Source organism: Megalobrama amblycephala, linkage group LG21 (assembly GCF_018812025.1).
Source record: "Megalobrama amblycephala isolate DHTTF-2021 linkage group LG21, ASM1881202v1, whole genome shotgun sequence".
Lineage (NCBI taxonomy): Eukaryota > Metazoa > Chordata > Actinopteri > Cypriniformes > Xenocyprididae > Megalobrama > Megalobrama amblycephala.
The window spans coordinates 13,273,191-13,295,455 of record NC_063064.1 but is presented as its reverse complement, the minus strand read 5'-3'; the positions used below and the strand labels follow the sequence as shown (position 1 = coordinate 13,295,455).

The 22,265-nt window shown below is 36.3% G+C and overlaps 1 protein-coding gene across 1 annotated transcript in view; it reads right to left on the bottom strand.

The window, feature by feature from the left end:
* Positions 1-22,265, bottom strand: part of ncoa3 (nuclear receptor coactivator 3) — a 55,860-nt gene that overhangs the window by 11,470 nt on the left and 22,125 nt on the right. Inside the window, exons 2-10 of the mRNA XM_048172710.1 lie at positions 5,350-5,454; positions 5,088-5,248; positions 3,791-3,891; positions 3,382-3,556; positions 2,743-2,928; positions 2,566-2,652; positions 1,117-1,260; positions 664-811; positions 46-560 (exon numbers count right to left, since the gene is read on the bottom strand). Of these exons, the coding sequence (XP_048028667.1) occupies positions 46-560; positions 664-811; positions 1,117-1,260; positions 2,566-2,652; positions 2,743-2,928; positions 3,382-3,556; positions 3,791-3,891; positions 5,088-5,248; positions 5,350-5,435 (1,603 nt within the window). The 5' untranslated portion in view covers positions 5,436-5,454. The remainder of the gene's footprint in view (positions 1-45; positions 561-663; positions 812-1,116; positions 1,261-2,565; positions 2,653-2,742; positions 2,929-3,381; positions 3,557-3,790; positions 3,892-5,087; positions 5,249-5,349; positions 5,455-22,265) is intronic.

Below are 22,265 nucleotides of genomic sequence, written 5' to 3'. Positions count from 1 at the left end.
TAATATTCCATCCATTTAAAGTAACTTCAAAAACAGGACACATACCTCCAGGTGAGAAAGGACTTGCACCCATTTTAGGACTCCCTCGTATCCGTGGCGACCCCATGAGGTTCTGCTGAGCAGGGTTCATACCGGGGCTTCCTTGTGAGGGACTTGTCATGCCCATTCCATAGCCACCACCATGAAACTGACCCTGTTGGTGCTGATTCATACCAGGATGGCCCATCTGATTCATAGAGTTCATCTGATTCATAGAGTTCATCTGATTCATTTGATTAATCTGATTCATAGAGCTCATTTGATTCATGCAATTCATCTGATTCATATTCATTTGATTCATTGAATTCATCTGGTTCATTTGATTCATCTGATGCATGGGGTTCATTTGATTCATCCTGTTGGCTGGGCCGAACATAGGTCCTCCTCTGGGTCCCATGTGACCTTGCTCGTTCATACCGTAGCCCCTGGTATTGCCCATGCCCATCTGGGCATTCGGATTTGCATTGCCCATAACTGATCGCATTACACCACCCTGGTTGGGTCTGTATCCATTTTGCTCCCTGTGTGAAAGAGATTGAGATGAAGGTGAGGACAGCATAGAGGTATTTTCATGTAAAATCAGAGTTGTATGTAACTGTTGGCTTTGAGCAGAGGTGTGCAAACCTCTGCAGAAGATGGGTAGAGAGGAATGTGACCGGGTCGTTGTTGACAGGGTTTCGGCATAGCTCGCTACGCGTTTGTGCCGTTACTGGAGTGCCATCTGACAAAGAGAACCGATAGGGTGGAGTCTCTGCTCTGCCATGAACATATGCTGAAAAGAAGAAGAAAAAAAAAAAAACATCATTAATAAAACAAAAGTACTCAATCTTTCCATTTCACACCTCATGCAAAAGCAGCATGTTTAACAAGTTACAGAATTCACACTTCCATTTTGTCTTTCAACATCTTTTCTCAAACTACATGGAATCATTTACTTAATTTTCACACCAAACTGAGCTTCCATTCACCACTACAGAAATTTACCCAGCTGATGCTTCTGAGAACCCCAGTAATGTAAAAAGGGTTCATAGTTCATACCGGAAATGAAAAGATTCATACAGGTGTACTACCACATACCTTCATGATAGTGTCTCTTGTAGGACCAGGGCTGACCCTCGCTGCGATGCAGGAACATCTGCATACATCTGCGCACTAAATCCTCCCAGCCAGGACGCATGGTGGTGTGCAACAGGCTCTGCTGCTCGATCTCGATCAGTTTACCTGTGGTCAAATGCACACACTCAGATTTGGTACCAGATTTGTCTCAAATGTATGTCTATGCTATTTGTTTTGTCTATTTCACTGTCCACCAGTCTAATATCATCTGATATTAATAGCACACTTCCTTCCCCATTTATTGTAGTCATTTTTGTTCTGATGAAAGTGACCTTTATACTTATCAATATATATATATATACAGTACAGTCCAAAAGTTTGGAACCACTAAGATTTTTAATGTTTTTAAAAGAAGTTTCGTCTGCTCACCAAGGCTACATTTATTTAATTAAAAATACAGTAAAAAACAGTAATATTGTGAAATATTATTACAATTTAAAATAACTGTGTACTATTTAAATATATTTGACAAAGTAATTTATTCCTGTGATGCAAAGCTGAATTTTCAGCATCGTTACTCCAGTCTTCAGTGTCACATGATCCTTCAGAAATCATTCTAATATGCTGATCTGCTGCTTAATAAACATTTATGATTATTTTCAATGTTGAAAACAGTTGTGTACTTTTTTTTTTTTCAGGATTCCTTGATGAATAGAAAGTTCAAAAGAACAGCATTTATCTGAAATACAAAGCTTCTGTAGCATTATACACTACCGTTCAAAAGTTTGGGGTCAGTAAGAATTTTTATTTTATTTTTTTTGAAAAGAAATTAAAGAAATGAATACTTTTATTCAGCAAGGATGCATTAAATCAATCAAAAGTGGCAGTAAAGACATTTATAATGTTACAAAAGATTAGATTTCAGATAAACACTGTTCTTATTTTGTACAATTGTACACATTAAATGTTTATTGAGCAGCAAATCAGCATATTAGAATGATTTCTGAAGGATCATGTGACACTGAAGACTGGAATAATGATGCTGAAAATTCAGCTTTGCAGCACAGGAATAAATTACTTTGTGAAATATTTTCAAATAGAAAACAATTATTTTAAATTGTAATAATATTTTACAATATTACTGTTTTTTACTGTATTTTTAATTAAATAAATGTAGCCTTGGTGAGCAGATGAAACTTCTTTTAAAAACATTAAAAATCTTAGTGGTTCCAAACTTTTGGACTGTACTATATATATATATATATATTCACTTTGTAAACACTGTTATGGTCTTTTTAATATCCGGCAGTGCTATATCATGTTTTCATTAACAGTATTTAATGAATTTAAGTAATTTCAATTAATATCATTATATTATTGTCATAACTTTTTACCTTGTCTATGTACTGTAGACAATCAAAGAAAAAATTCACAAGTAATTGAGTTGAATGTCACTGTAATCAATTTTACCTGTTAGTTCGTGTCTAGTGCTGAATCGTTCTGTCCTCTCCACTGCTGTCACTCTTCGTGCTACACAAATCATACACGACTGCAGGTCTGAAAGACAGAAACACTTTTATTTATATTTAAACTGCACTGCATGCAATGTAGTGCAAAAGTATTGAAATGTATAAGTTTAGAACTGACCTTCCCCTTCCTCCATCATTGCTTTAGGCTGTGTGAGAGCAAAGCATTGCATGGTCTCATAGCGTGGTCCACCGGCCCCTTCTTCACCTCCAGGACCGCCATGACCGAACTTCACCAGCATGCGGCAGTTAAACGTGTGACTCTTCTGACGGGAAGCATCGCCACTCCATGACACACTGTTTGGACCTTAACATATATGCAGAAATGCTTCGCGTTAATCAAGTGGCATTAAGTGAACTTATGTATGTATGCTTATGGTTTTTTGAAGAGTCAAAGAACAACATTTACTTAAAATGCTGTTTTAGATATAGGGTTGTCAAAAGTATCGGCTTCGGTACCAAGTCGGTACTGAAATTTTAAAAATGTTACAATACCAGCATTTCCCCCTAGCATTTTGACCGCTGTTGAGCGGATTCTTAAACAGCTCTGATTGGACGCTTCAAAAACATTCTGTAAACAGATATATTTGAAGCGTTAATCATTGTGGCCAATCACAGACATATCTGTTGAGCGCGTGAACACAATGGCCAATCAGAGCTGTTTAAGTATCCACTCAACAGCACTCAAAATGCAAGGGGGAAATTTGTCAATAAAATTAATTTGACAACCCCATTTAGATAAATAGAGTAGCATTCGTACCATTGCTTTTGGGCAAGTTTTTATGCAGTTCTTCTCTGTCTTCCTCATGCAGTATGTTGTAGATGCTGGTGTTGATCAGTTCTTCCTGTTTATACTGCAGGTACTGAGTCACATTATCTGACACAAACACAATGCTGCCTTCACGACTCACCACAAACAAAAACCCATCCAGAGCCTGATTGAGAAAAACAGATGCAGAATTAATATTATTAATTCATTATGAATAAATATTAGGTTACACGTATATTAAAAAATAAAGCTAAATACTTTTAACTTGTTTCGATAATTTCCCAATCCTTTGGATACTTCATGAAAGACACTAAATTATAATAATTGGTAAGGATCCTAGTATGAGAAATGAGCAAATGTTCTTCAAGACGACAATTGACCTTTAGGTCTGTAATCTAACCTGTAGCAACAGAGGGCCCAGATGGTCCTTGTCGATGACTCCTGGACCAGTAGAGGAGACATCCGCCTTCTGGACATCATCATCACCACATGAGCTTTTACCTGTGTAACGTGTGATTATAAACCACATATTAGAAATATTTTAGAAAAATACACAAAGTTGTAAAGATGTAGATTACTGTTCAAAGGTCAGCTTTTGAACGGCGGTGTATCTCTTTATATTTCTGAAAGATACATTTATCCAGCAAAGATGCATTAAATTGATCAAAAGTGACAGTAATGACATTTATAATGTTACAAAATATTTAAAAACAAAAATCCTAATCAGCACTGTTTTCAATTTTAATAATAAGAAATATCTCTTGAGCACCAAATCAGCATATGAAAATGTTTCTGAAGGATCATGTGACACTGAAGACTGGAGTAATGATGCGGAAAATTCAGCTTTACCGTCATTCGGGAATAAATGATACTTTAAAATGTATTAAAAAAAGAAAATGATTTTAAATTGGTAATAATATCTCACTGTTTTTACTGTATTTGTGATCAAATAAATGCAGACTTAGTGAGCATAAGAGCCTTCTTTCAAAAACACTAAAAAATAGTTTTCTGTGTCACCATGCAAAAGAACGTATAATATTTTAGCAAGAGAACAAGCTTAAACCTCAATCTGTTCATTCTAATATGTAGATTTGTAGGTTTCATTCCTGTAAGAAACGATTAACCAACAGAATGTCAAATAAGGAAGAATGAACACCAACGCCTATTCATTGTTTTGCAGTGTGAACGCCGGGTTATATAGCCTAAATAAAAAAAAAAAGGCATGTATAGGCCTGTCTCATGCAACAGACTTGTGGAGAACACTGTTTTGAATGCAATATATAATTATGAGAGGAATGAAAACAGGGCAGTCATTGTAGAAAATATAGCCCAAATCTTACAAATATAGCAATTAAGTTAATTATTTTTCACTATGTTTTTCTTTATATAAAATTATTTATTGATTTTAGTCAAATTGGATTTGCAAAGTTTTGCTGCAATTTACATCCACAGGTAAATTCATGATTGCACAGTATTGAACAAACTTTTTTTGTTCAAAAAACTATTTTATATCAGCTAAAATCTAGCAAATGCATTAAAGATGCACTCAATGTTGAGGCCAGACTGCATTAACACAACATTCCACTCGCCACCAGGTGGCAGCGTTTTATAAAACCAAGCAAATTTCCACACACTGTGGGTTTAGTAAATATTTTTACAGACTGATATGTAAAAGAGCAGTTCGAGCAGATGTGTACCTTGCTCTTTAATCTGTCGTATCTGGCGCACTGTCTCTTTAAGGATGGCACATTTATCGGGTTTGACATTGAAGCTGTCGATGTCACTAAGGTTGGCGGAAATCAGTTCGGCCAGCTCCTCTATATACTTGCTCTCCTGTTCCCTCCTGCGCTTATCACATCTGTAATAAAAGCCACACATATGCAATTTTAGTGAGGAAAAAACATTTAATACATTGCTTGATTTGTGTTTCCGTTCACCCTAAAAAAAAAAGGGTCTCACCCTTGTCCTGGTGTGTCACAAGTGGAGAGTTTGCGCTTCCGGTCAGAGCACAACGGCTCAAGTGAGTTCTCACCCACTCCACTCATGTTTAAAACATATCAGCACCTATGAAACACACACAAAGTTTAGATTTGGGGCAGAAAACACACATCCAAAGGCATATTATGATCTCAAAAATGATAGGAAAGCAAAACAATCACTTCTATTTCATCACAAGTGCACTACAAACAAATAATGAGCTGACTTTGGCACTTCTACACAATGCACTTGAAGGCTTCATCTCTTTCAAATGGTTTAGTAAAAAACTGCATGTGTGTGTATGGCTTATTTTTAAGTGTTCCCACATAGAGCTGAAGGCGCGGAATGTTCCAGGCCTCAGCAGCGGTGCTGCGTGTGTGTGTGTGTGTGTGTGTTTGTGTGACAGTGTGTCTGAGAAGAGACACTGATTATGATGGAGTGAAACGGGGCCCCAGGGGAAATGGATCAACCCTCAGTGTGTTTGTGTGTGTGTTTCTGTAACAGCGACTGGGTCAATTATCTCAATCCGTGAAGCCGTACGCCGCACAACATATAAATGAAATGTATAAATGATCTAATTAAAAAGCAGACTAATGAATCTGAATCACTAATACGGTATTAAAGACAATGTGGTCACAAAACACTCTCCAGCCCCCCTGCCAAAGCCAAAATGCATTCAGAAACACTGTGATATAATGTCCTTCCTCCACACGTCTCATTATGACACACAATCTTTCTACTTTTACCGTCATTGCTCCACCCACTTCACCAACAACAACACTTCCTCCTCTTTAGTGACACTTTTTTTTCTTTTTGTTGTTGTTACTGGCACTGCCCTTTCGGATACGTTATGAATGCAAAAACATATTGGCCTCAATATTAAATCACACTTAGTCGAGTTAATGAATGAATGAACAAAATATCAAAATCAAGCGGCATTTATTTAAAGTGTGTGACTTCTGTGCAAAACTACTGATTTTAAAATTGCTATCTTCTTTTGAACAGTACCGATGTTGATTCCAAGATCACACAGGCCGATTCCCAAAATGAATGGCTCTTATGAGCCGGTTCTTTTTAATGAATCCCAAAAAAAGCCTGACCAGTGTAGTCTAATTCCCAAATAGAATGACTCTCATGAGTCAGTTCTTATTAGTGAATCAAAAAAGGCTGTATAAGGCCAGTATAATCTGATTCCCGAAATGATTGACTCTTATGAATCGGTTCTTGTTAGTGAATCAAAAAACAAATTGCCCAAGCAGTGTAGTCCGATTCCCAAATTGAAATGAGCTTGTGAAGCTCCACTAGTGTCACCAAGTTCAAAAACGATGACTGTTTTCCTGAAAATTCTGCCACTGGTCGCCCAAACAAATAGTCCCGTCTCAAACCCACAGCACTAACTGAGCCAAAAGTTGTTGTGTCGGGCTGTGCAGATTTGATCATTTTAAATGCATTTTTATTTCTGATGTATTATTAGAGCCATAGAGTGACATAATATGCTGTTAATATTTATTGCAGTGTTTGAAGACATTTTGCATAAGCCTACAATGACAATTTGCATACTCAAAGCCTATGATGACCACACCTTTATGTGGAACACATCCATAGTTAATATGATGAACTACATCTGTGGTTACTCTGCTAGGACATCCGTGTGAACTTCATACATTCACTAAAAATCAACTTAAGGCCAGCTGGTTAAAAGTACAAGTAATCACACATGGCTGTCTTTCCATCTCCGTTCTTTTCATTCTCCCTGGCTTCTTCTGCTGTTATCAGTCTCTGTCACGCTGGTCATAGACCCTCTGCTGTATGCGTGCATGTGTGCGAGTGTGTTTGTTTAGAGCCCTGACCTTGCCCCGCGCCTGACCCCTCCCAGAGTTCAGCGGAAATCTCAGAGCACAGACCATCGGCTTGCAGTCTTTTCCCCTTCCCTCGCTGAACACACACATGCAAACAACCTTTTCCCCTCGCTTAAAGAGATAGTTCACTCAAAAATGAAAATTCTGTCATGCTGTTCCAAACCCATAACACTTTTCTTCATCTTTAGAACAAAAATGTTTTTGTTTTTTAAATATATACTTTTAATATTCTCTTATCATTTTTGTCCATTGATTTAAACTTAAGTTGTGATAATCTTTTCTGCTCTATTATTTAAGAAGCTATATTATTTATATACGTCACAAGAAAAAAATGTAGAGTGGGACATTACTTTGTTAATTTTGCAGGAATTGATTTGATTTTTTTATATTCCATAAAAAAAAAAAAAAAAGAAGTCTTTTCCATTTTAGATTTTAATAGCAACATTAAAGGTGCCCTAGATTCAAAAATTGAATTTACCTCGGCATAGTTAAATAACAAGAGTTCAGTACATGGAAAAGACATACAGTGAGTCTCAAACACCATTGTTTCCTCCTCCTCAAGAACAGGCGAATCTCAACATAACACCGACTGTTACTTAACAGTCGGGATCATTAATATGTACGCCCCCAATATTTGCATATGCCAGCCCATGTTCCCGACATTATGAAAGGCATTACACAAGGGCAGAACGTCTGGATGTACAGAGCTGAATCATCAGACTAGGTAAGCAAGCAAGGACAATAGCAAAAAATGGCAGATGGAGCAATAATAACTGACATGATCCATGATAACATGATATTTTTAGTGATATTTGTAAATTGTCTTTCTAAATGTTTCGTTAGCATGTTGCTAATGTACTGTTAATTGTGGTTAAAGTTACCATCGTTTCTTACTGTATTCACGGAGACAAGAGCTGTCGCTATTTTCATTTTTAAACACTTGCAGTCTGTATAATGCATAAACACAACTTCATTCTTTATAAATCTCTCCAACAGCGTAGCATTAGCCGTTAGCCACGGAGCATAGCCTCAAACTCATTCAGAATCAATGTAAACATCAAAATAAACACTGTACTTACGCGATTAGACATGCTGCATGACGAACACTTTGTAAAGATCCATTTTGAGGGTTATATTAGCTGTTTGAACTTTTTTTATGTTGTTTAAGGCAAGCGCGAGCTCTTAGGGCATGGAGCACGAGATTTAAAGGGCCATACACCCTGAATCGGCTCATTTCTAATTATGCCCCAAAATAGGCAGTTAAAAAAATGAATTAAAAAAAAACCTATGGGGTATTTTGAGCTGAAACTTCACAGACACATTCAGGGGACACTTTACACTTATATTACATCTTTAAAAAAAAAGTTCTAGGGCACCTTTAAAGTCAACATTTTCACATTTCAAAGAGTTCATAAAGACATCATATAAGTAATCCATATGAATTAACCTGAAGGCTAAGCCTTTAAAATACACAATTGCTTTATATGATGAACAGATTTAATTTAGGCTTTTATTCACATATAAACATTGATCAATGGACATTACATATGAACATCAAATATGGTAAACAGAAGGACAAACAAGCCGCTTCTGTTTGCCAATGACATAAGCAAGTCTTCTGGATTACTTTTACAATGTCTTTATGTACTTTTTGAAGCATTAAAATGTTGATTGCTTAGCCTTTTAAATGGATGAACAAAAGTTGACGAGAGAATATTAAAAATATCTTCATTAGTATTCCGTAGGTACAGGATTGGAACGACACGAGGGTGATTAAATGATGACAATTTTCATTTCTGGGTGAACTATTCCTTTAAGAAAACACACACAGTTTGCCCTCTGTCACCTCAAAACTCTCAGAATGAGCTCATCATTCCTGACTCTGACTGAGAGACATTACACAACTGTACCCATACTGCACTGCCTGTGCTGACACGTACAGCTGTCCATCACAAACCTAAAACACACCGAAAAACTGCTGCAGAAGTGTTTGCATCTTCCAAATTTCTTTCTTACTTTCTCTGTCTCTACTTTTAGATATCTTTTACCCTTTATATCTCCTTGAACTCTGCAGTGGAGTGAAATAAATAATAGACAAATAACCGCTCATGACTGTTAAGGTCAAGGCACCGTTCAAATCTATCAAGCCATTAAAGAGATATTTTGTCCAAAATTGAAAATTCTGTCAACATATATTCACCTCCATGTCATTCCAAACTGTTCCAAATGTTTTCCGAATGTGTATTAGGGTTGTCAAGACTCTAAAAATGACAAAAAAGCACACTGAATTGATCACAAAAGTGGTCAATGTACCTTGTGGCCTACATTCCAATCTTCTAAAGCCATTTGATAGCTTTATGTGGTGGAGAAACCCCAATATAACACATGATTCATTGACACATCATATTTAAGCAACAACAAGGGGTTGTGGTTGCTCCGCTGCATGTTGTGCCAAACATCAGTCATTAGCCATGACTAAATTCAGAAGATACACTGAAATCCAATTCAATCTAAATCCAGGAATCAAATTTTAGAGTTTTTTTTAACTGAATATATGTCACGCAAATTAGATTTGACAGCAATGGCAGAGGGGCAAATTGCCAGTAAACAACAACCCAAATTTGGGCTGCTCCTCACATAAAACTATCACTGGACTTCAGAAGATTTGAACATAGTGAAAGAGTCGCATGGACTATTTATATGATGCTTTTATGGTGTTTTTATTTAATTTTGGAGCTTGACAGCCTCAGTCCCCATTTGTTTCTATTATAGAATGCAGAGGTCATTTACAGGTCATACAGATTAGGAATGACATACTTACTAGAGGTGTGACGAGAACTTGCGCCACGAGATCTCACAAGATGATTATATGTCTCATGATATTGCCATGATGGAAGCTTGAAGGTGAAATTAGGATAGAATATGCCACCGCTAAGTTAACATTACACCTCCACTGTCGTTTTGCTTTTTATAGAAAAAAACAAACATTTCATTCAGTTGGATAATGGTCACTTTAATTTCATTCATTTCATCCAACACGAGCTGCAGAGTTGTACGTAGTGCAGCAGGAATCAGAGTTCACTGATCACGTGATGAGAGTAAGTGATGAGATGACTGACAAGAACATGGCGGAGGATTTGTTGCACAACAGAGTCTAAAGCCCAAAGTATAGTTCACTTTTTACATGTACGTGAGGGTCAGCGCACAGTACGTGTGACGTGAATTTCGTAATCAGAAGAGCACGCGCATCGCCGTATTTTTGTAACCACGCATACTTGTACGTGTAGGTCGCACGCGCATTTATTTTTTTTGCAGTAATTGATTTATCCTCAAGGTGGCAACCGCACCCAGGGGGCGTCGATTTACAAGGTAGTCGAAGAAAAATTGCATAAACAGAACAGACCACATGCAAGCTACTGCGACAATAGAGGCATTGAATCAATCTAGCATGAAAGAAAACAAAGATATTTACATGGGTTGTAACTCGTGGCAAGAGATTGCTCAAAACTGTGCATACGTCGAACGCCTGTTGAAGTACACTTTGCAAGGCCGTGCATAAGACTCTGCGCAAACGCTCGCGTACGTGTAAAAAAAAAAGAAGTATACTTTGGGCCTAAGTGTGTGACAGATGTCTTATCTTGAAGAATGTGCGTTCAGCACCGCAGCTCCCTTTTCACAGAGTATGCGTGATCGCAAAACCGAAAGCGAGAGTAAAACGCGAGAGTGCATTCAAGCGCGATTTCAATACCCCGAATTTTGAAACCAGCTCCCTGATGCATGCAAATATCTCCCAATAATTAAAAAAAAAAAAATCTACCTTAGGCTGGGCTGTGAAGTTGTAACCATCTCTTAGCTCTGTATCATTTGCACTTTGGTCTTTATTTGCACTCTGAATATTGAGAGAGTACTTTTTATTGATTACGGTTGTACTTATTGTTTGCACTTAATAAGACTAAGAGAAAACTGTAATTCATTATTACTGTTTTTATTTCTGTGATCAATTTGTGTAAAGGAGTTCAGTTAGGATGTTAAAAGTTGTAGAAGCTCATAAATCATGTACAGTATGGTCTGAAGAGACTCATATGAAATCATACAGGAGAGAAGCCAGTCAGTTGAGTTTGTGGCAAAACCTTTTACAGTGCTTGAGTATTGTTCTTTTACTGTATTTGATTAGTCATACTCAGAAAGTAGAACTGAAATGACATTCATTACAAGATGATTAGTTAAAACATTTCAAATGCTCCTGCAGACAATTTTTCTAGTCACGAGTATTTTGTCATTGAGGATTTCTTAAAACAGATACTGTCTCATCTCATCTCGTTCCTCTGAATTCAATCTCGTGCCTCATCTCATGAGCTAACTGTCTCGTCACACCCCTAATACCTACTGGAAAAAAAACAATACAAAGCTAGTTTTCTGGTCCAAATTGATATGCTCGCTGGTTTCAAGGTGGTTTTAGGCACCTTTCAGCTGGTCTAAACCAGTTAAGATGCCAATTGAGACCAGTGAACTAGCTTAGAAGTATTTGTTCAGCAGGAATGAGAAAGTAAATGACAGAATTTTCATTTCAACTGTTCTTTTACTACTCCATTCATGTACAATTCCATCCTCATCGATACTCTAAGTGCACCTGCAACAAAACCAGACACCACATCAACATTCTGCTCAAGAGAGCACGAGAGTGAGGGTGAATGCGAATGCGAGGAACGAGTGAAACCAAAATACTGAGAAAGAAAAAGAGCAAGAGTGAGACAACTTCAGTTCAGTCCAAGGATGAGCACTTCACATACGCTTTTAATTAAGCAGGAGATGTGGAATGTAGAAGCTCATGGCAGAATCAAGGATACAAAAAAAGAATGCAACTTCTGTCTGAATGTCGCTCTTATGTTTCCGATCTAACGGTCGAGATGGCAAATGGGTTTTAAGGACATTACGGCTCCATTATACAGTGATGCAGTTCCACGTCTTTCAGAAGTTCAAAAGGTGAACTGAGTATCTGATAAAAACATACAAGAGCACCGCTCATTAGAGCTGAGCTCTTGAAACGGCTTCTTCCAGAAAGCACAAGATGAGCATCTCTAAGCAAAGAGTCATTATTCTCAGAAAGACTGGACGTGGATATTTTAATGGGAAAGTTATCGAGAATATCCGAATCAGGAAGCAGCAAAAACAGGCATCCTGTTTGCGCCTTCCCACACACACCGAGTTCTGCGTCACCACTTCCTCTTCCTGGAAAAAGCCTGCTGGCTCTTTGCAATCATATTTACATATTCAACCTCATGGGCTAAACTGGTTCTTCTGTTCTGTCTCTTCTAAGCTAATCTGTCTGTGTCTTTCCGTGGGTGCTTTATCTTTCACCACCACCAATCATCTTTATCACTCTCTTAATAAGAACTTCATTTCAAAGGAGCCATATTCTAAAACTCTGCAGAAGTTTTTTTTTTACCCTTAATAAGCCCATAAAATCAAAATTTATTTGATCAGTCAGAGTTGATTCAGCATATTTATGCTATCACCAGCTGCTTAGAACTACTTAAATATATAAGGAATAAAATATATAGAAAAAAATATACTTTGACAATGTTTATTAGGGGTGTAATGGTACACAAAACTCACAGTTCGGTACGTACCTCGGTTTTGAAGTCACGGTTCGGTACGGTTTCTAGTACAGCAGGTGTGGAGAAAACTAAACATTAAATTGCTTTTTTTTTATTAAACAGTGGTTTACTGAACAAATTGTATTTTTGTCTTTAAATATATTAAATTAAATTAAATTACATTACAACTATGTAGGGAGCCCTTACTTGACCATTATGCTATACTATAATATTAAAGGTTAACAACTGAGCCCAAACTATTAGCCTAAATTCAATTGCTTTTTATTTTTAACACTCAAATAACAAATTGTATGCAAACATGTAAGCTGCACATAAGGCAGTGTTTGCATTAACTTCTAAATGTTTTTATTCCAATTCGTTGTTGAAATATAATCGTTTCTACACGGCTGTCATTTTCATGACAGATTTATATAAACATACATTAAATAATCAAGACATCACTAAAAGGTTAAGTAAAATATAATGATTATATAGGCTAATATATTAAAGGTGCCCTAGATTCAAAAATTTGAATTTACCTCGGCATAGTTAAATAACAAGAGTTCAGTACATGGAAATGACATACAGTGAGTCTCAAACTCCATTGTTTCCTCCTTCTTATATAAATCTCATTTGTTTAAAAGACCTCAGAAGAACAGTTACGTAACAGTCGGGGTGTACGCCCCCAATATTTGCATATGCCAGCCCATGTTCCCAACATTATGAAAGGCATTAGACAAGGGCAGAACGTCTGGATGTGCACAGCTGAATCAACAGACTAGGTAAGCAAGCAAGGACAATAGCAAAAAATGGCAGATGGAGCAATAATAACTGACATGATTCATGATAACATGATATTTTTAGTGATATTTGTAAATTGTCTTTCTAAATGTTTCATTAGCATGTTGCTAATGTACTGTTAAATGTGGTTAAAGTTACCATTCGTTTCTTACTGTATTCACGGAGGCAAGAGCCGTCGCTATTTTCATTTTTAAACACTTGCAGTCTGTATAATTGCATAAACACAACTTCATTCTTTATAAATCTCTCCAACAGTGTAGCATTAGCCGTTAGCCACGGAGCATAGCCTCAAACTCATTCAGAATCAAATGTAAACATCAAAATAAACACTGTACTTACGCGATTAGACATGCTGCATGACGAACACTTTGTAAAGATCCATTTTGAGAGTTATATTAGCTGTTTGAACTTTTTTTATGTTGTTTAAGGCAAGCGCGAGCTCTTGGGGCGTGGAGCACGGGATTTAAAGGGCCACACACCCTGAATCGGCTCATTTCTAATTACGCCCCAAAATAGGCAGTTAAAAAAATGAATTAAAAAAAATCTATGGGGTATTTTGAGCTGAAACTTCACAGACACATTCAGGGGACACCTTAGACTTATATTACATCTTAAAAAAAAAAAAGGTTCTAGGGCACCTTTAAGCGAAAGAGTTAATTTCTCTAGAGAACTAACAAACTTTGGACATTAAATGGCTTTTCTGAGGTAAATGCTACATGACATATTGTAAGCTGTTTTATTGACGTCTTTCCATCATTGAAACTGATTGAGCAATTACAAGAGACATATGACCATTTCAGTAAGTTGTACTGTATCTTTCAACATAACTTAAGATGTTTTTTCATGTTAATTCTGTAACTAGTATTAAAGAGGAAGAGATGATCGCGTTCACTCGCGCTGCCGGTTGAACTGGAGCGCCTGTACAGTGATCTGTCACGCCACATCAAAGAGCTTCAAAAAGGCATTTTCTGTTTTAATTTCGAGATTACGTGGACAGAATTTGAAGGATGACACTTTGTTTCTTATTGAAAGTTACAAAACGCAGAGCTTATTGCGATTATTGGTGGTTAGGCTATGTTGAAATGTAATGCTTTGGTACGCACGTGCACTGTACCGAAAGCCCTGTACCGTAACGGTATTATTTATGCAATATTTATGCAAAAAAAACAACGAAATGGCTAAAGCCTGCACTGTCTATACAATGTAAACAGTGTAGGAGGCTGACAGGGAAGAGAAGAAATTTTTAAATAAAGTCATTATTTTTGTTTTTGCTTTTGTGCACAAAAAGTATTCTCGGCGCTTCATAACATTAAGGTTGAACCACTGTAGTCAAGTTGACTATTTTAACGATGTCTCTACTACTTATCTGGACCTTGAATGTGATAATTACGTTACTTTCTTTTGGAGATCAGAAACCTCTCGGATTTCATCAAATAATTAATTTTTAATTTATGTTCTAAAGATGAACGGAAATTCTTACGGTTGTGGAACGACAAGAGGATGACAGAAATTTCATTTTTGGGTGAACTAACCCTTTAAAATGACTTAAAATGCACATATAATAACAATGAGGCAATAATAATTGGTTCAAATAAAGTATCAAAAGCAAGCAATCATATGGTTCTATTGAACAGCACTATTAAATTACATAATGTAATATAATATAAACAACTTATGTACAATAGGTATTATAATATGGCTGCAGAGGGCGCCAGTGGACCTGGTGATTGTTCGTTATTACACCATGATTAAACCCTTGTCTAATATTGGCCAAAAAACATTTAATTCAAGTGTCAACTTCTTTACTATAGAAACAACAACGTGGGCATAAATTTTTATTTTGAAATCGCAATGAACAACATGTATTCGTTCCCAAATGCACGTTATTGGAAACTCAAACAAAAAGCACATGCAGAGACTCGTGTGAACGAAGCCGCTCTGAGATGCCGCCTGGAAGAAACACGTAACCTGTGCGCACATAAATAGCTAATTAAAGCGTCACATTTTACTATGAAACCACGCAGCGCATATAATTATTTAATAGAAATCTTTGTGATTTCACAATAGCACTATGCTACAGTATTTTATGATTTTTAAATGGTTTAAATATATCGTGCAGCCTTATAAAATGGTCTAATAATGCGGTTCATGGATTCTTGTCCTTGGAATGCGGCATTTCAGGTATTTTGCCAGTTAACTGATAAGGGTACTTTTTTCTTTTTTTTGTTAAATCGAGCACTCGAATTTAATCAAGGATTTGTGACAGCCCTAGACATGTTATTAACCATCGTCACTAGACAGGGAGCACTTAAAAAACAACTAATATTCAAAATGTCGTTTTATAATATAGGCCTATGTGACAACCAAAATCATCATGCATTTATTGTGTGACATTCAATACGTTGCCCATCCATAAATAATAACGCCTCAATCTTTGTTAGTGATTTTGTTGTAAAATTTGAATGCAGAAGCAGTGAATTCAATGATTATTTGTAAATACAAATGCATCCGTCATGTTTTATGGGTATTAATACACTGGCTGGAGGGGAAAGAATAATTTATTAATGAAAATTAAGATATGAAAAACTAGAGATTTAGCTACTGACTACAAATTTGACAGATATAGGCTACAAAACCACAACCACCCTCCCCAATTGCTGCTATCTCCTCTGCCTGTTTCCCTGACGACCAGTAGGGTAACGTCTTAATATCCCATCATGCCTTGACCCCATACAGAGAGAACCTGCATTATTGATGGGGCTGCCTCCTGTCGCCACATACACACAACACACAGTCCACCTCAGCATCTCGGAGCCCCTTCTCCATACATATCAACAGCGAAATTCAATGGGCCGTTCAAAACTCTCACACTGAGTTAAAGGGAGAAATATATTATTGAAAAGAAACAGACTTATAATTGTGTCAGCTGCACCTGCGACTGTTTGTCCTTCACGTGCGATAAAAGGTCTATCAAAAGTCATGTGAACAAATCATGCTTCAATCATGCATTAAGATTAAAGATGTCATTAGCTTATTTTCAATACCTCATAAAAACTGCATTTGGCATTTTCTATAAAACTGATGTTTTGAACCAAACTGCCACTTACAGAGAAGGGAATGCAAGACATACGCCACGCACTGACTGTCAGAGGACAGCAAATTGCACATTACACAGTTTTTCCTCACTGTATACCCAGTTACACTGGGAAATATGACATTTAGGAAGCCAAATAGGTTTGTTAATGCTATTTCATGTTCATTCACTTTTCACACACTGTTCAAACTTAAAAGTGAATGTAGGAAAAAAGAAAAAAAGTATTCAGTTCACTTTGTATTTGCATTATAACATTCCAGTAGAACTGCACGATTCTGAATATATTGAGAATCATGATTTTGTTGTTTCAAATAGAGATCATGATTCTCCCACGGTTATGAACAGACAACTAAACAAAATAACATGAAATTAACTAGAGGTTCTGACAAAATGTTAAAGCAGCTAGTGGTCACTTATTCAAAACTATAATAAAGCCGTAGCTTTCACCTCCACAACCGATGGAAAACAATCCGACGGGACTCACGCAGAAATTATGTTCATGGGTGAGCTAATGTTATTAACGTTACTGTGGAATGAAGCAGAGCGGGGCCGAGAGCCTTGTACATTTTACGTTGCCGTTTTTAATATGCTTATATTCCACAGTCGGCCGCTGCCGCTCCTTTCGCTTTGTCGTTTATGCTTATTTTACTATTAAAATTACATTTAACATCCAATATTTTATTTCATTCTAATGAAATAGCCACAAGTGCTAAATTACTACTCATAAAGGTAACTTTACTTGACAAATTAAAATTGTGGGGTAATGCAGAGCCGTTTTATTTAGTAATGGTGTATTACTGTTACTAAAAAAAAGTTTTATCTGATTTTGCCATGTTAGCTACTTGACAAAATAGTGTTTTCTCTTAGGCATTTGTACAAATGTGATACTCGCAGTAAATCAAGAAAACAAAAGAGTCTAACCTTGTTGAGCTATAATAATGATTAGTTTTCTGTAAAGTAAGTAAGTATCCAAGTAAGTATCCAAACAGTTGCTCACCTGTCTAATAAAACACATTATATATTAAAAGCGTCTTTGGTGTTTCCATGGTTTCTACCAAAGGTAAAAAGGGAAATCGCTGATTTCTCTGGATTTAAACTTTGTTGGAAACATCTGGGATAATGTAAGTACTAGGATTGGGGCGATAGACAATGCCATCGTCCATTGTTGATGCTGACAGACATCACGATGTTGAGCCGGCATTTTAGTTTTATCTAAAGCCAAACCCGCTTCATTCAAGCCCTTCCAGCTCCATGCGCGTTCTCTCTTTTTCTTCAGATGCGCGCCACATTAACGATACATGCGCACTAGCGCGGAGCAGAGCGAGCGTTTTTAAAGGGATAGTTCACCCAAAAATGAAAATTATCCCATGATTTATTCACCCTCAAGCCATTGTAGATGTATATGACTATCTTCTTTCAGACGAACACAATCAGAGATATATTTAAAAATATCCTTAGTCCTCCAAGGTTTATAATGGTTGTAAATGGGGGGCTGCGTTTTGAAGCCAAAAATAATGCATCCATCTAGGGCTGTCAACCGATTAATCACGATTAATTGCATACAAAATAAAAAGTTGAGTTTGTATAATATATGTGTGAGTAATGTGTGTAATTAATATATATATATATATATATATATATATATATATATATATATATATATATATATATATATATATATATATATATATATATATATATATATATATATATATATATATATAAATACACACAAATTAATTAAAATTAATCAATTTGTATATATTTAAGAGAAATATGTTATTTATGTACATACATAAAAATTTATTATATATATATATATATATGAAAATATAAATAAATACATATACTTGTAAATATTTCTCAAATATTTATATATACACATAATAATTAAACACAGTACACCCACATATATTAGGCAAACTCAAACTTTTATTTTGTATGCGATTAATCGCAATTAATCTTTTGACAGCCCTACATCCATCCATTTAAAAAAAAAAAAAAAAGTAGTAATCCATATGGCTCCAGGGGGTTAATACAGGTCTTCTGAAGCGAAGCGATGCGTTTTTGTAAGAAAATTATCCATATTTATAACTTTTTAAATTCAAATAACTTACCTAGTCCTTACTAGGTAAGGACCGTACACAGAATGCGCAAGTTGATTTGCGGCGGAAGAGTAACCTTTGACCCGACATACAACATAATGATAAACGCAGAGGAGAGAGCAACACAAATCACCGGTCCCGAATTAGAAGTCTAAAACGATCATTTTTAAAGATAAATTTCAGAGGATTTTGATAGAAGAGAAGAGGAGCTTAAATTTGTTGCACAGCCCTATTTGTTTGAACCGCGAGAGACGTCTAAGCTTACAATACTCATCCTGCGTCATACATCACGCCAGAGGATTGCTCATTTGGCGCAAGTCAACTTGCGTATTCTGTGTACAGTCATCCACCGGAAGCTAGTTATTTGAATTTATAAAGTTGTAAATATGGATATTTTTCTTACAAAAAAACATTGCTTCATTTCAGAAGGCCTTTATTAACCCACTGGAGTCGTATGGATTACTTTTTTTATGGATGAATGCATTATTTTTGGCTTCAAAACACGGCCCCCCCATTTACAACCATTATAAACCTTGGAGGACTAAAGATATTTTTAAATATATCTCCGATTGTGTTCGTCTGAAAGAAGATAGTCATATACAGTGTTGGGGGTAACGCATTACAAGTAACTTGAGTTACGTAATCAGATTACTTTTTCAAGTAACTAGTAAAGTAACGCATTACTTTTTCAGTTTACAACAAAATATCTAAGTTACTTTTTCAAATAAGTAACGCAAGTTACTTTTCACAGTTGATGACTGACAGATCTCCTGTCCCCATATTGAGAGAAACAAAGTGCAGAGGATGTTGTGTGCGCTGTGTAAGCATGATGGTTATTGTAGTTTTAGACTAAATGTGAACATGCATTTACTCATCTCACTTGCACGAAAACATTCAGTATTCCTCAAAATGAATAAAAATAGTGAAATGCAATCTCAGAATTTCTGCAAACCTGTAATAATAAACTATATTAAATTACACAAATATACTTTATGTATTTAATCTCAATTATTAACCAATGTCTTTGCTGCTGACCTTCAATATACCTAATTCAACCAATTAATAAGCAAAAATACTTTAGATTAGATTTAGAAATAAGAACTAGAACTTCCTTCTCCTGTATCTATTCTTCTTTAATCCAGAATGGCAGCACAGCTGAAAGGTTTGTTTGAGCTGCGCCCTCTACTGTACAGGTGTAAATATGCATTTCCTTCAGCCTGAGGCTTATTCATTTCACTTTTGGTGTGAAAGGGCCTTTTTGCCAAAAATAGAACTTTTTTTGTTGTTATTAAAAAATAAACAAGCAAGCTCAGCCCCGGTGAGAAAAAGTAACGCAAAAGTAATATAACGCATTACTTTTCATAAAAAGTAACGAAGTAACGCATTTAGTTACTTTTTTAGGGAGTAACGCAATATTGTAATGCATTACTTTTAAAAGTAACTTTCCCCAACACTGGTCATATACACCTAGGATGGCTTGAGGGTGAATAAATCATGGGATAATTTTCATTCTTGGGTGAACTATCCCTTTAATTCATTCCAATTAATTAAATCGCCCCACCCAGATGTCATCGTCCATTGCGATGTTTCACTGTAGACATCATCCAATGCCAATTTGGTGGAAATTGCCCAACCCTAGTAAGTACACAAGTCAACACACTATATAACATTGTTCTAGTGTTTTTGGGATATTTGAACCCAAAAATCTTTCATATTGTGCCTTTAATTGCTGCAATCTATACAGAAAAAGTTTCATTTGAATTGAATTCTTTTTAGATAATAGTTTTGAATGAATGATTAATGAATTTCAGCCAATTGCACATTTACTGAGCTCAGTTCTCTTTCTATTCATATTGTAAATTTACTCAAATCTCTGTCTGGTCCACTTCAGTTTCACTTGCATTGAAGTAGGGCTAAAGAATATCATACTATTGTCATTTTATTTTGATATTAAATATTAGACAGTATGCATACTAATACTACTAGGTCTTATTATTATTAAGCTGTAATTTGATGTTACAGTTTGAATAAGTATTTTTTTATCCACTTCAGTTTTACTTGCACTGTAGTTAGTCCATTTGAATATCATATTAATAATACACTGATTTTAAATAATAGACCTAATATAATATTAATCGCACAGTTAAACCCTTCAGCCTATAATTTAAAATGGGATAAACCAGCAAACTGCATGATTGCTGTTAACTGGAGCCTCTTTTTAAGAGTCAGGCGAGTAAGTATACATGTGACTGCACATATATCTGCCCAGTCATGTTTTCATTGAGACTAGGGCGCATGCAGTCACAATGGGAACACACACCATAGATACTAACAGTATGTATATTGTGCGTATGAATGCAAACTGATGAATTTAGAATGTAAAGAAACTGAAGAGATGCAGGAATGTATGAAGAATGACTCTGAAGCAGGAGCCATTCAGACCCAGAATAGCCACCACATTCTGGCAGAGCCTGAAATAAAGCATGAAATCTGAGCTCAGTGAAACACTCACTAAATAACAAACAGACAATACGGCATGCACACACGCTCTGCCTTTTCAAAACGAGGATGAAAACACAGTGGAAACGAACTGTGGCAAAATCTATTCAGACACGGTGCAAGAGGAGGATGAGGTGGCACAAGTTATTGGACGCCGCTCTCTTTCTCTGCAATAGACGCTGCATGACCACTCAGGACGGCTCCATACTGCAGCAGAGAGGAGCGAGACAGCAAGTGCAAAAGATGAGCTGAGGTAGAACAAAAAAGGAAAGGAGGGAGGGAGAGAAAAAGAGAAAGAAAACAGAACAAGAAGAAGAACAAGGGATAGAGACGGGTTATGATTGGAGGAGGAGGAGGAGGAGGGTGAGAAAAAGCAAGAGAGAACAATAGCGAACAGCCCAGACATGCAGACATGTGCCAAGCATGTGTGTACATGTGCAGACATCCAAAAGCTTTTCGCAGTAACACTCGTTGCATTATCTGAGCTCAAGCGTACTGACACATGATTCACTTGCGCCAAACCTGGATTCACTCACAGACCAGCACTGAAAAAAGTGGCAAAGATATTTGAGGTCTAATGTCTTAAAGAAAAATCTGGCTAAGTGATGAAATCATCAAGTAAAAATGATCACAATCAAAGCATTGTTCATTCCAGAAGGACGATACTGTCTTTGTCTTTCTTGAGCACACTAAGTTTCCTTCCACTAAACTATTTAAAAATTTTGTAGCAATATAGACATAGAGGGAGTTGCCATACCTGTGTATTAAGGTGCACGATTTCATTTCATACGGCGATTATTTTAAGTATTCTGATTTCAACTGCGATATGATGTGCAAAATGAACATCTAAAATGTTATACCTCAGCAGCTTAGATAAAACAGGTATAAAAGGCACATGACACTGACATATCCCATGATCAACAGGGTGTGCACAACCTAATTC